At 40.1% G+C, this 14846-nt stretch overlaps 3 protein-coding genes across 3 annotated transcripts; all 3 read left to right on the forward strand.

Annotated features, from left to right (window-relative positions):
• The first annotated feature begins 830 nt into the window (after positions 1-830).
• Positions 831-3961, forward strand: LOC101298764 (methionine aminotransferase-like). The gene is made up of 2 exons (XM_004290797.1): positions 831-1109; positions 2560-3961. The coding sequence occupies exons 1-2, from the start codon at positions 894-896 to the stop codon at positions 3706-3708; spliced, it is 1365 nt and encodes a 454-aa protein (XP_004290845.1). The 5' UTR covers positions 831-893; the 3' UTR covers positions 3709-3961.
• A 1130-nt stretch (positions 3962-5091) lies between these two features.
• Positions 5092-6708, forward strand: LOC101296746 (probable inorganic phosphate transporter 1-7-like). Its single transcript, XM_004292636.1, has one exon. It carries the CDS (start codon positions 5092-5094, stop codon positions 6706-6708), a length of 1617 nt encoding a protein of 538 aa, XP_004292684.1.
• Positions 6709-12451: 5743 nt separating this feature from the next.
• Positions 12452-14845, forward strand: LOC101299051. The gene is made up of 3 exons (XM_004290798.1): positions 12452-13703; positions 14220-14448; positions 14533-14845. The coding sequence occupies exons 1-3, from the start codon at positions 12733-12735 to the stop codon at positions 14695-14697; spliced, it is 1365 nt and encodes a 454-aa protein (XP_004290846.1). The 5' UTR covers positions 12452-12732; the 3' UTR covers positions 14698-14845.
• Position 14846: the final 1 nt, after the last annotated feature.

Genomic DNA, 14846 nt, shown 5'->3' on the forward strand with positions numbered 1-14846 from the left:
GAGAGAGAGAGAGAGCGAGAAGCGGTGGAAAAAAAAAAATTATATCTAGAGTTGAAACGAAAGGTAAATACGGAATTACACAGCCCATCAGCAGGGTAAAAAGGTCTGCACATTGTTCACAGTGCTTATGAACAGTTAACCAAACAATAGTATATAGGCACAAAACGGAACAATAGTGAAAGAGATGAAACGAAGCGGCGATATTCTCTGAGATGCAAAGACAGAGAGATGGGAGAAATAAAAATAAATGAGGTCTGAAGAGGCAAGATCGATCCAGAAGATTCAAGAGGCAGAAGAAAAGTCAAACACAGAGAGCAAAAATTTTTTTGCCGAGAGAGAACCTATCTAGAAAAATCTAAATTACCTGTTTTAGAACGAAAAAAAAAAAAGTTACAATGTTCACACTGTTTAAATGAAACGAAACGACGATATTCTCTGAGATGTAAAGATAGAGAGACGAGAGAAATAAAAATAAAGGAGGTCTGAAGAGGTAAGATCGATCCGGAAGATTCAGGAGACAGAAGAAAAGTCAAAAATGGAAGGCAAAAAATTTTTTGCCGAGAGAAAACTTATCTAAAAAAATCTAAATTACCTGTTTTAGATCCACACAAAAAAAAGATAGTTACTGTTCACATGCTATAGTATATAGTTAAATTTCCATCCTAACTTCCTCAGCTATAGCAAGACCTCAAGACCCAATAGAAACTCCATTTTGGGCTTCAGCTCACAAAGGATATCATGATGGGCCCACTAACATACATATAGAAAAGGCATGAAACACACCTTGGTACGTTCTTATCAAACCAGAGGAATCTTACAGGTCCTTCCCTTCCTTCAGCAGCCACTGAATAAAACGGTTTCCACTTTGGTTGTCCTTGAGAATTTAATTTGACATGCGGATTCAATGTACCTGGCCATCCTCTGAAATGCGTTTGGGTTCTTCAACCTTCTTAAAACATTTGAGCTTTATAAGGAATACAAGTTATAGAACAACCACAGTCCGTCCTCGTTGCCCTTTTGTCTCAGCCACCATGTCCACCGTTTCCACAGAAAAGGATGCCCTTTCGGGTCAAACAGAGTCGACCCAGATAACCCAGAAGCCATTGCAGGTACACCCACTTGTTATTGATTCCAATATGTGTTTGATTTGGTGGCTTATGTGTAGTTTGGTTCAAATATTTGGTATAAAGCCTTCGTCTTTAGTTTGCATATAGCTTTTCCTTTAGCAATTCATGACTCAATTGATAAATTTAGCAATCCATCTTAGCAATAGTTAAACTGAACTTCTCTATTGCTATTCTGGTGGAGTTGAGTTTTGCTACAAAAATACATATATTTGGCTAAAGTTCAAGTTTAACAACTCTGGTGGAGATAATCTGACACTGATTAACTCTCTTTATCATCTGCAATATGATCTGTCTGGTATAGTCGAAATTTCTGCTTACAATGTATTCTTAATCCATAGATTTTGTATGTTTGATGCTTTAGCTGCTGTTTTGCAATGTTATTGAAGTTTTATGTTTTACTTTTTATACTTTTTTCTGCGTTAGGTGTTCTTAAGAGAAACACAGATGAAGAAAACCTTCATATAACTGTATGTGCAATTTGACTACGAATGTTACAACTAAGTTCCTGCTGGAGCATTATCATAATGTAATAGTTATGTAACTAGATAATGCAATTCTATGACAGTATGAGTTTCCGTTGTTGAATGGTTTACTTGTACCATTTGCAAACCGTTTCGAATTTTGTGTAGCAAACTCTTGATCTTGGGTCTATAGTAGTACTTTATTATTGGTTGGTCTTTCTTCCAGTCAAACACCATTGTCCATGATAGCTAGTAGTCCCATAGAGAACCACAATCTGACTTTGTAAATTGTGTAGGGAATACAGATGCCAATAAAGTGTGCCTCCAGTAGACTTGGGACTTGTCATTTCTGGCCAAGGTCATCCCCTCTTGGTTGAATAACCTTAGTTATGTGTCCCATGATAGTTCCTGACAAAATGCACACCAGCTATTTTAAGGCTTTTGGTAACTTTTAAAATAGACAGTTAAGTTCTATGCTTCAAACCAGTGATCCACTAATTAGAGTTTTGGGGCAGTTTATCTGTGTTTCTAAACTACCATATGTAATACATCATATTTGGTTTTAGAATGTGGAAATCCAAACGTTCTAATTGTTCAGTAGTGATTCATATCTTCTTGGTTTCTTCTTATAGACTATCCAACCCCTGTTTATATATTTCCTTTCCTCCACCTCATCAGATCAGATTCTTCTATAATTCTTGCTTTTTTATCAGCGTGCTGGATATATGACTGCACTGAAATTCCTTTGACATGTTTGTATTGCCTACTTGATTGTCTAAAGGGTAAAGGTCTCACTATCATGGGGGCAAGTGATATCTAACTGAGATGAATTAGTTATTATAACTTTTGCGGTGTGATTTATGATGTTGCCATGAACATATTGTTCATATCTAGTTATTAATTATTATATCTTCCTAAAGCTTCAATCCATCTACAATTGGAGGATTTAAGTATGTGTTGATGCATGTCAGGTGGCGAAGCGATTGGAAAAATTCAAGACGACAATTTTCACGCAAATGAGTAATCTTGCCGTTAAACATGGCGCAATAAACCTTGGGCAAGGGTTTCCCAACTTTGATGGTCCCGAGTTTGTAAAGGAAGCTGCAATTCAGGCCGTGATAGATGGGAAGAATCAATATGCTCGTGGATATGGGGTTCCTGACTTAAACAATGCCATTGCTGACCGATTCAAGAAAGAAACTGGACTTGTTGTGGACCCTGAGAAAGAGATAACCGTTACCTCTGGGTGCACAGAGGCAATTGCAGCAACCATGTTGGGTTTGATAAATCCTGGTGATGAGGTTATCCTCTTTGCTCCTTTCTATGATTCTTATGAGGCCACTCTTTCCATGGCTGGTGCTAAAGTAAAAGGTATCACACTACGCCCTCCGGATTTTGCTGTCCCCATTGAGGAACTTAAGTCTGCCATCTCAAAGAATACTCGTGCAATTCTTATCAATACTCCGCATAATCCTACTGGAAAGATGTTCACACGAGAGGAACTTGACATCATTGCATCTCTCTGCATTGAAAATGATGTACTGGTGTTCACTGATGAAGTTTATGATAAGTTGGCTTTTGAAATGGATCACATTTCTATGGCTTCTCTTCCTGGAATGTACGAGCGTACAGTAACCCTGAATTCCTTGGGGAAAACATTCTCATTGACTGGCTGGAAGATTGGTTGGGCTATAGCTCCCCCCCACCTGTCATGGGGAGTGCGGCAGGCACACTCTTATCTCACTTTTGCTACCTCCACTCCTATGCAGTGGGCGGCTGCAACAGCTCTCAGAGCCCCAGACTCCTACTTTGTGGAGCTGAAAAGAGATTACTTGGCAAAGAAGGAAATTTTGGTGGAGGGATTGAAGGCTGTCGGTTTCAAAGTGTATCCGTCCAGCGGGACCTACTTTGTAGTTGTAGATCACACTCCTTTTGGGTTACCAAATGATGTTGCATTTTGTGAGTATCTGATCAAGGAAGTCGGGGTGGTGGCAATCCCTACCAGTGTGTTTTATTTGAACCCGGGCGATGGAAAGAATCTAGTCAGATTTACTTTCTGCAAGGATGAGGGAACTCTTAGGGCTGCAGTTGAGAGGATGAAGGAGAAGCTCAAAATTTAAGTCACAGGTGTGGTTAGAGTAAGTGAAATTATCATTAGCTATTTATTATACTTTAATAAAGCATTTGAAGAGGGTCATGCGATCCCTGCAGTTGAAGGAGTGTTTTAGATTTCTTATTTTTTTTTTTTTGTTTTGTTGAAAACTTAGATTTCTGTTTTATAAGATTAACGTAGTTATGCGTAGAGTAATAATGGTGTGTTGATAAATATTATTTCAACTGTGAAGTCTAGTGATAATTGTTTCTTTCATAAAACCTGTTTGGCTGGAAGGTTTAGTGTATTCACTTCAGAGTTACAGTAGTGCCTAACAAGATTTGGGCAAGGATGTTTTCTTTTTACCTGGAAGGAGGGTATCATCTATATGTTGAAACTTAACCTGTATTTATATATCAGACCTTTTCCTATTAACGGAGTCTCACACATCTTTATTGGGTGAGCATTGGAATATCAGCAACTTATTCCGACCTTACAAATCAAATGAGGTCAAGATCGATTGTTCATTGAGGCAGAATATTGGAGAAAAATAAGCCAATGTACTGCATGCATTGCCAAGTACGTACAAGCCAACAAGAAAAACTTGCCTTTTTAGCTTGCCTTTTTAGCTAGAGACGTTATGTTTTTGTTGAAACTTTCTGGGTTTAATGGGCTTCTTAGCCTTTCACGCGGGCGCTCCGTGCCCATATAATGGCACTCATTGAAGTAATGAACCCCAAATCCTGTGCAAGTATTTCACTTTAATTCTACACCCAAATGAGATGTGAGAGAGTTGGGGTATGATGGGAAGTACACTGTAATCGAAAGTATCGCTAGCTATTTATGTGTGTGGTTAGAGTAAGAGAAGGTATCGCTAGCTATTTATTTTCTTTAATAAATTATAAGCATTTGAAGGAGTGTTTTAGATTTGTGATTTATAACGTAGCATTTGAAGGAGATACTGGTGTACGTGTGTTGACAATATTATCTCAACTGCGATGGCTAGTGATAGTTGTTTCTTTCACGAAACCTGTTTGGTTTCGCAATCCATCACAGATGCAAATTGCTCTTCTTTATCTTCCTCAATCTCACAATAAATCGTTTACTCAAGATTAATTGATTGATATATTATAATTAAATACCAGGTACGTACTAGCTATTGGTATACTGGTATTGTCATTCCCAGATTTCCTAGTAGGGGATTATTCTCTTGTATCAGGAATCATACATTCTAGGAATATTCTTCTTATTCTACTGTCTCATTGGTTATGGATATCAATGTATGAGACGAACTCCTAATCAGAGTTCTACTTGGATTTGCTCCCCTAAAATTCTATAAATTAACCACAACTTACAACCTCCAACAACATCAGAGAGTGTGAGATCGAGAGAAATACAAAAAACCTCAGTCATGGCAAATGGCCAAGGCCAGCCGCAGCTGGAAGTTCTTTCCGTGCTTGATGTCGCCAAAACACAATTCTACCACTTCAGGGCGGTGGTCATCTCCGGCATGGGATTCTTCACCGATTCCTACGACCTTTTCTGCATCTCTCTCGTCACCAAACTCCTCGGCCGCATCTACTACACCGTCCCGGGGTCTCCTAAACCTGGCAGCCTCCCTCCTAACGTGGCCGCAGCCGTCAATGGAGTCGCCCTCTGTGGAACCCTAGCGGGCCAGCTCTTCTTCGGCTACCTCGGCGACAAGCTCGGCCGCAAATGCGTCTATGGCATAACCCTAATGCTCATGGTGGGATGCTCAATCTGCTCCGGCCTCTCCTTCGGTAGCACCCCCAACTCCGTCATGGCCACCCTTTGCTTCTTCCGCTTCTGGCTCGGCTTCGGCATCGGCGGCGATTACCCGCTCTCCGCCACCATCATGGCTGAGTACTCCAACAAAAAGACACGTGGTGCGTTTATCGCTGCCGTCTTTGCCATGCAAGGGTTTGGGATTTTGGCGGGAGGAATGGTGGCTATCGTAGTTTCCACTATCTTCAATGCGCTTTATCCCTCGCAACCTTACTCGGTGAACCCCACCGGGTCCATCCCTGCTCAGGCCGACTACGTATGGAGGATCATTCTCATGTTCGGAGCTCTTCCGGCGGCCCTTACGTACTACTGGCGAAGACAAATGCCCGAGACCCCTCGGTACACTGCCTTGGTGGCCAAGGATGGTGCCAAAGCTTGTGAAGACATGTCCAAAGTGCTAAACGTGGAGATCAAGGAGCAAAGTACAGTAGTGCAGAGCAAGGCCAAGTCGTTTGGTCTGTTTTCCAAGGAGTTCATGAGGCGACATGGGTTGCATCTATTGGGAACAGCCTCGTGTTGGTTCTTGCTAGACATTGCTTACTACAGCCAGAACCTATTCCAGAAAGACATATTCAGCGCCGTGGGGTGGCTACCCTCTGCAAAGTCCATGAGTGCCCTTGGTGAGCTTTACAAGATTGCTAGGGCACAAACCCTAATTGCTCTTTGCGGAACTGTCCCCGGCTATTGGGCCACAGTGTTTCTCATCGACCGCATTGGACGATTCTATATTCAACTAATGGGGTTCTTTTTCATGACTTGTTTCATGTTTGTTTTGGGATTTGGGTACCACCATTGGACTATGCCGGCGAACAATATTGGTTTTATCGTGATTTATGGGCTGACATTTTTCTTTGCCAATTTCGGACCTAACAGCACCACATTTGTTGTTCCGGCTGAGATTTTCCCGGCAAGGTTCCGGTCCACTTGTCACGGGATTTCGGCGGCGTTCGGCAAGGCGGGTGCAATTATTGGGGCATTTGGTTTCTTGTATGCGTCGCAGAATCAAGATAAGGCTAAGGCTGATGCAGGGTTTCCCGCTGGAATTGGAATGAAGAATTCTCTGCTGGTGCTTGCAGTCATTAATGCCATAGGGTTGTTTTTTACCTTCTTGGTTCCTGAATCCAAGGGAAAATCCCTCGAGGAGATGTCAAGGGAGAATGAAGAACAAGTAGGTGATCTAGAGAACCCAGTGGTTACGGTTAAGGATCAAGTAGCAGTATGAATTTTGTACTAGCTTATAGTTTACTTTTCTGAATTCAATGATTTTGTTAATTTTTTTTTTTCGAAGGATAGTGATTTTTTTTTTGAAGAAGGAAGGAAGGATAGTGATGTTGTTAGTTAGAGTCTCAAGGAACAATTCACTCTTGTTGAACTGTAATATCAAGATGCAAAATGCAAACTGATATTGAATAATGTTCTTCCAAGATTGCAGTAGTGATAATCCTGATGTGAATCTGCTTTAGTTATGTATCAAACCAACGCTTTCATGATTATTTATGCAGAATAGGCTCTAGAACATATAGACTAAACTTAAACGAAGATAGAGTGGCAAAAATTGGGCTTGCGCTTGCATGAAGACCCATCGAATATATATTAAGAGCCGGTTAATACAATTATTAGAAAATAATTACGATTATAGCTATAGGGAGCCATTCTAGTGAGGACCCTTAAGTTGAGGACTTGGTGAGGACTTTTCGGCTTATCCCACATTTCGATCTTATATCTACATCTTGACCGTTCAGTTTATAGGTATTTATGAGTAGATCATTTATTCAAATTTTCAGCTATATTGAAAATTGTTAAGACATTCATAAGTGTGATTTATCAATTATGAACTTGAACGGTTCATATTTAACAGATTTGGTTCGTCCATTAATTTGATCTAGTTTGTTATCTTAACGAACACCAATTTAGATGAAAATTTGTAGAAATGATCTACTCATATAAACCTAAAAACTGAACGGATAAGATGTCAAAATGTGATCGAAAATTGGGTCTTTTAAACCATAAACCGAAAAGTTCTCACAAAGTCCTCAACTTAAGGGTCCTCACTAGAAGGGCTTCCTATAGCTATATATGGTTGGTTAATAGTAGAGAACTATAAATTGTTTGGCCCCCAGAGGTGCATCTTCATCTCTAATCGAGATGTTGTGTACGTGTGGCTGATCGAAAACCACGTACATGAACATAATTGAGTTTAAATCAGTTCAACATATAGAGTTGAATTATTAACCCCCGAAAGCATATAGAGTTTGAACTATATGTAGCAACTAATCAAAACCCTAGCCTGGAGCCGAAAGCATATAGAGTTTGAACTTTGAAGTAAGCTACCGAGTACTGCCATATATACATTAAGGGCATCAAGCTATATAGCAAGATTCATGATGCTGCTGGTCCATGCAGTTGTGCTGGGTTCCTGCATATGATCGATCAGGTGTAGGTTGAATTTTGATCGGTTTGAATCTTAATGATATAGATATCACAGGCTTTCTGAGCTGTGACACATGACTCCTAGCCTCCTCTTGTAGATAGGAAAAAGGTTCAATTATGAAAACTAGCTTCAACCTTTGGCAAATAAAGCAAGCTAGCAGTACGTGTTTTGTGAGTGAGAGATAAGAGTACGGAACAACAACAACAACACATCTAGGTCCCTGCTTGCCCTAAAAAGCTTTGCAAATGGACCACCACAGTCGAGCTGAGCAAAACTTAAACCAATCCATTACTCCCATTTACGTTGATAATTACAATTCGTTGATCGATCTGTTTTCCTTTTTCCTCATTCGGGCCGGGTTTATGACTACAGCTTTAGAAACTAATATATATGATATATTGGTCTCCACTTGAAAAAGCTAGACTAGGGCAGAAAGGTGAATTGAAGAACCCTAAAAACAAATTTGAGCTCAATAATTTCCTTGCTAATTTGGAAACCAACCTAAACGACAGACTCGTTCAGATCATCACCACATGTATACATTTCAAAACTAGGTGATGAGCGAGTGTGGCTGATAGTATACGTATATTTCTTCTTATACAGATATATATATATATATATATATATTAATGTATATGCAGATTATGTTCTATCATGTAGAGCCATTTTTGTGGTGGTATTAAGCTCAGAGCCTCAGACGACCCATCCTTGAAATCCAGCTAGAAAATCATAATGTCCGCTTTGTATGTGTTCAGAAGCGAGAAACAATAATGATTATACCAAGCCGGTAAGCCATCAAGATGCGTATAGAGAAAGTAATCACTTAATCCTTATATTATAAGGTCCTTATGAGAAGTTTTCCCATATATATACACATATAAGAAAATCTATAAATATATATATATATACAGATTTTCTCAGATGCGGATGTCCACATTTATTCTTATGGTGCGGATTTTCACTTTACACTCACTTTGCAATTGAATTTTCATATCTCCACTGTCTAGTCTTTAAATACTAATGTATAGATTATCTCTGTAAAATTTCAGCCAATTTCAGCCAATTTAGCTATCATTAAGGCACTCAAACTCGATTAAACTAATGGATGAACATAATTCTGTCGAACTTGAACCGTTCATATTTATAACAGAAAAACGCAGTTTTGAGTGCCTTAATGATAACCAAATTGGCTGAAATTTTGCATAGATGATCTATACATTAGTATCTAAATACTAGACGGTGAAGATGTGAAAATTCGATTAAAAAATAGAGTGTAAAGTGGAAATCTGCATCGTAAGAATAAATGCAGACGTCCGTAGCTGAGAATGACTGTATGTGTGTGTGTGTATATATATATATATATATTTAAAATAAAGGAATTATGGATAATGGGGCCTCTAGCTCAAAGTAACCAGGATTATTAAGGTCCTACACGCCGTAGTAGAATGTAGAGAGCTATATGTTTAAGGATTGAGACACTATCATTGGAGAGATATCATTTTCTATATACTAATCAAGAGATATGAGTTGAGGGTCACGACACGCCCAATTTGATTAATCCAATTTCAAGAGGGGGCCAAAATCAGTGCACTGGTTTTGGAATTTTGGAGTGTATATATATCTGTTCGGATCTTGATGATCAGATGGTGATAGTTGATAGCTAAGTATCAAGATCAATCAGGACCTGATGAAGCCGCCATTAATCAACGTCACTTATCCTCATGATCGAGTACTTGTCGATCAATACGAGCTTGATGAGTTTAGTTTTTGCCTAAAGTTTAGTTTTTATATTGATTTGCCTAAAGTTTTTAGTCTAATGGTATAATATCTTCTTAATATTGAAGCTTGTGAGTTCGACTCACGAAATTGTAATATTTAAGTTGTTTACTTAATTAAAAAAAAAAGAAAAAAAACTACATTCAATATTGGTACTTGACTATCGTTAATCATATTTTGTCATTAACTTTCTAAATCTCTTTTGATTTGGTGCACAAATTCTAGATTATTGTTGGTTGGCCGGCAAAGGCCTAGCTTAATCTTTGTTTTGCGGTTTTAAAGCTTGAAAATGATTTCAAATGGATTTTGTATGAGACACACATCTTGAAAACAATGTAATCTTCACATACCAATAGATAGAGATACCCATGCCATGTCATGATGGTAATGGAATGAAAGAATCATGGCTTCCTCTTTATTTGCAAAACTCATGACCATGGATCGAGTCAATTGGAATTTGGTACCATTTCTTCTTAATTGCAAAATATTGAGCATCCCATTTTAAAGAGAAATTAGAAACTTGTTCATCAAGTAAAAATCATTTACAAATCAATATAGAAGGTATTTAGTTATATACAATCTTCTCTTATAAATACATTATTGATCGGTTTTATTATAAGGTTTTCATTGATAATACGGTCCATGTTAACTATTCATTTAAATGTATCATTGCCAATCAGTTCAAACAAACAGTAAAGCGACAGAGGTGTATGCGGCTACTCAAACATCCACTTGTTCTTCTGATGCAAGTATGGACTACAATTCACAGGCTTAGTTTGACAATAAGTTACATATCAAAGATAAGATAGCTACTATTAGCTACACAATTATCATCCACACCCAGATAATTCCCCAGCCTTACATCTAATTACCGTGACGCCAACTAATTTGATTTATAATTTTTCTTGTTAACATTGTTGTGGTGCAGGTAGCCTACAAATCTTGACAAACTGAGTATCCTGCTGGCCTGCTTGATCATTACACATGAAACTCAAAAGCAAATATTTCAAAGAATGTTGCTTTCCTATAAAACTAACATTTTCCTTGTTCGCCATTTAATTTGTTTGAAACGACGTGAGGGGGTTCGCATGTGTAGCAATATAAAGATAAAAATACATGTATGAAAGTTTCATACATCATGCTTGGAATATAGCAAAGATGTGGGAAATTTGGCCAAATAACTTTTATGTTCCTTTTCCATTCATGAGTTTTCTTTATTATTATCAATTATTTTCTTGCACTTTGGAGTAATTTCTTAGGTCAAGTTGTGTAACGTCATGATCCAATTGCCATTTCGTATTGTTTGTAACAACTGATTAATTGTTGTGTGAGTTGAGCTCATATATTGCATCAAAACTTTATGAGATGTAGTGTGTTATATATGCATACACTCTTGGAAGTTGGAACAACTAGAGTCATGTTCTAGTTGTTTTGTTTTAGTTTTATGGGCAATGCTTCATTCCATTACTCTGATGTGTTCATCTTACTACGTCAAACTTTTATACATGCTTAATGTCTGTTATTAGTCATACGTCAGAGAAAAAAAGAAGATATTTTTCTTGTTTGACATTCACTCTTTCAAACATCGTCTTACCAAATAACTGTTCTCAACTGTTTTTAAATACTATGTGGTCACATGTTGTTACTTTTATGGTCGATGTAAGACGTTTTTCTACCATGTCATATTATCGGATTACGACACGGCCGGCTAATATAATCTTATAACTTATTTAGGGTTTATCTCTACAAAGTTTCTTCATCATTAGGATCGGAATGAAGCAAAATGAGATGTGAAAGGAAGAAAATATCAGTACTATGAATCTCATAAACCCTTAAAACTCACAGTTGGTTGCCAAAAAAATCTCACAGCTGAGAGATTATTTACCAACTTGACACTTGCATTATAGCCCTAGGGTGGTATTTGAGGTATACAAATTAAAAATATGGGATCAATCCTCAGACGCAGAGATCTTTAAGGTATAAAACTATAGAAGTAAGAAGCATATACACATGAAATAATGACAGATAGACTAGATAGAGTCCCTGGAAATTTTCCAAATGGTCCATAAATAACCCAAATTTCCTAAAACTCTGAGTGGGCCAAATTTTCCATTGCTTGGTTAATATTCTGCCATTTTTCCACCATATGCCCACATATATACATTGCTTCTGAGTTGTGTACAGATAATCCACTTAATTACTTTCCTTTTTCATGCAAAATGATTTCCAAAGTAACTTTCACTTGAACTGGTTAAGAATCTTTACTTCTTTCCCCAAAATGCATTCCAAGGAATAATGGTACTACTAATCATTTTTAATCATTCAAAAACACCTAACAACAATCAAAATAGCCCTAAAACGCCCAAATTGGTTTTTTCTTTTAAGATGAAATACTCAACGAAATTTACACAAAACTGTTTCAAGATACATTCAAAGATATCGATACAGTGAAATGACGACGAAGTTTCGAGTAAATTTGAACCCTAGGTGAAGGTTATTCTCGCCGGAAATACGGTGACGTGGGCGGTGTCACGTGCCGGCCTGCACAGTAAAGCGAGAAAAGGAGCCGAAGCCGATTCTAGATCCGACGACCAGATCTTCCCGACTAAGATGGGCCCCACATCAATATAAACCCCACCGTGGATCCAGATCCGACGGTCCATATTGAACACGACTCTCTCTCTCTCACCCAAATGTTCATAAATAAAATAAAATCAAAGCCGCGAGAGGCCGGTCCAGTTCTCCAAGCAAACTCTGAACTCTCTCTCTCTCTCTCTCTCACTCTCTTTCTCTCTTCTGGTGAGCGCTGCGTTTCAGTTGGGGGGTTTGGTGCTAACTTGCGCCGCTCTGTGGGGCCGCAATCTCAGAGGGTTAAAGTGCGCCGGGGGCTGTGTTGTATGGTTGTTCCTCAGATGTCGCCGCCGTCCTCGAGACTCACAACGCCTGTCATCACCATTTCTCGCTACAGGTGGTGTGGTTTGCTTAGAGACTAAGAGAGTTTTGATCGGACGGTTACGAGTAGTGAGAAAGAAACGAAAAATGGACGGTCATAAAAGCCAGGCGAAGCTTACGAGGACCCAGTCGTCGCTTCTACGCTCCTCCCCCACTATCCGATCCTCCATTCACAGCCTCCACAGCATGTCCTCCGTCACCGAGGATGACGTCATCACCCCCCGCCACCACGGCAACCACCACAACGGGTACGGCGACGAGGAGGAGCAGAAGCCCAAGACCAGTACCAGCAAGCTGCTCCCTATCCGGGCCGGGTCGACTCCTCGGGCCGGGTCGACCCGGTTCGCGAGCTCCGGGCAGTTCGTGGCCGTGGCCTCGGTCGTTCTCTTCACCTTCTTCGGGTTCTGCTTCTTCCTCTTCTTCTTCTTCCTCCGCCGCGACGAGATTCCGACGTCGGAGAACCTCCTGCTGGCGCTGGTGTTCGTGGCGGTCACGCTTTTCTTGGCGAACAAGAACAAGTCGCTGATCCACCACAGCGTCTCGGTCATGAAGCACTCGTGGGACGAGAAGTCCAAGCGGTTCCGATTCTGCCGGGCCCACCACAACACCAAGCCCGTGCAGTGGTTCATCGGGTCGGACCACCACCCGAACCCGAAGACGACCCGGAAGGAGCACCAGCACCGCATCATCCGGGAAGGCGTGGAGTTCTACAGCAATGGCGATTTCTACGAGGGCGAGTTCCACAAAGGGAAAAGCAACGGCAGCGGCGTTTACAATTACTTCGTCAACGGCAGATACGAAGGCGATTGGATCGATGCCAAGTATGATGGGTATGGAATTGAGAGCTGGGCTAGAGGGAGCAGATACAAGGGTCAGTATAGGCAAGGATCGAGGCACGGTTATGGGGTTTATAGATTTTACACAGGGGATTCGTATTCCGGGGAGTGGTGTAATGGGCAGAGCCACGGCGTTGGAGTTCAGACTTGCTCTGATGGGAGCTGTTATGCTGGGGAGTTCAAGTACGGGGCTAAGCATGGACTTGGGTGCTACCATTTTAGGTCAGTTCTTGATTCTTGTTTATAATGCTAATTCTGGGTGGTGCCACTGTTGGAAGATTCAATTATTTTTTAAAAAAAATTTGAATTTGGAATATGCTGCAGTGTTTGTTTGTTTGTTTGGTTTCTGGATTTTGTTTTGACCTGGGTTCTTGTGGGGTTGCTGTTTGGGACTGTTCATGTGAATAAAACAGTGGAGTTTGTTTTCTGGGTTTGGTAGTTAAGTGATCTTGGGGAAGAATTTTCTGTTGATGGTGTTCTGCTTTTGGATTATTGTGTCAAGAATTTGGATTTGACTTCTCGGCCAACTTTTTTTTTTTTTCTTTAGATTTATTTCCTTGTGTTGCTGAGTAGTTGGGAGCTGATGTTATTGCTGATTTACAATTCAACTCTGTACTTGATTTGGCTGACATTGGTTTGAATAGATCCTGAAACTGAGTTTGACTGATGGGAGGACTGGTTTCTGGTTAAATTTGATGAGTTTACCTGATCATTTTGGTAAATTTGACTTTGTTGCAGAAATGGAGATAGATATGCAGGGGAGTACTTCGGAGACAAAATCCATGGATTTGGTATCTATCATTTTGCTAATGGCCATTGTTACGAGGGGTCATGGCATGAGGGCCGAAAGCAAGGCTATGGCGTTTATACGTTCCGGAGTGGGGATACAAGATGTGGCGTATGGGATGGTGGCACCCTCAAGCGCCCTCTCCTGCCACTAAACGATGCAGTTGTCCGAGCTGTTCAGGTATTTAACCGGCTAATTTGCTATGGCGCTCAACATGTTTTCAGTTTTCTGGTAGCTCATTCTTTTCTTGTTCTTAAATGGCAGGCTGCTAGGAGAGCAGCACAGAATGCTGCTAACCTCCGGCGGGTGGATGAACAGGTTAACAAGGCGGTCATGGCTTCAAATAGAGCTGCCACTGCCGCCAGAGTTGCTGCTGTCAAAGCGGTTCAAAACCGAATGGATGGCAAGTTTTGTGATACAAATGTCTAAAAGACTAGTACTTTTCTTTTTGGTAGTGTAAATTTTACTAATTTTAAGTGCTTTGGAAATGTCAACCCGGCGAGCACAAGCTCATCGGAGGTTGAGACTCGAGAGAGAGAGAGAGAGAGAGAGAGAGAGAGAGAGAGAGAGAGAGAGAC

Source organism: Fragaria vesca, linkage group LG2, assembly GCF_000184155.1.
Source record: "Fragaria vesca subsp. vesca linkage group LG2, FraVesHawaii_1.0, whole genome shotgun sequence".
NCBI classification, from domain to species: domain Eukaryota; kingdom Viridiplantae; phylum Streptophyta; class Magnoliopsida; order Rosales; family Rosaceae; genus Fragaria; species Fragaria vesca.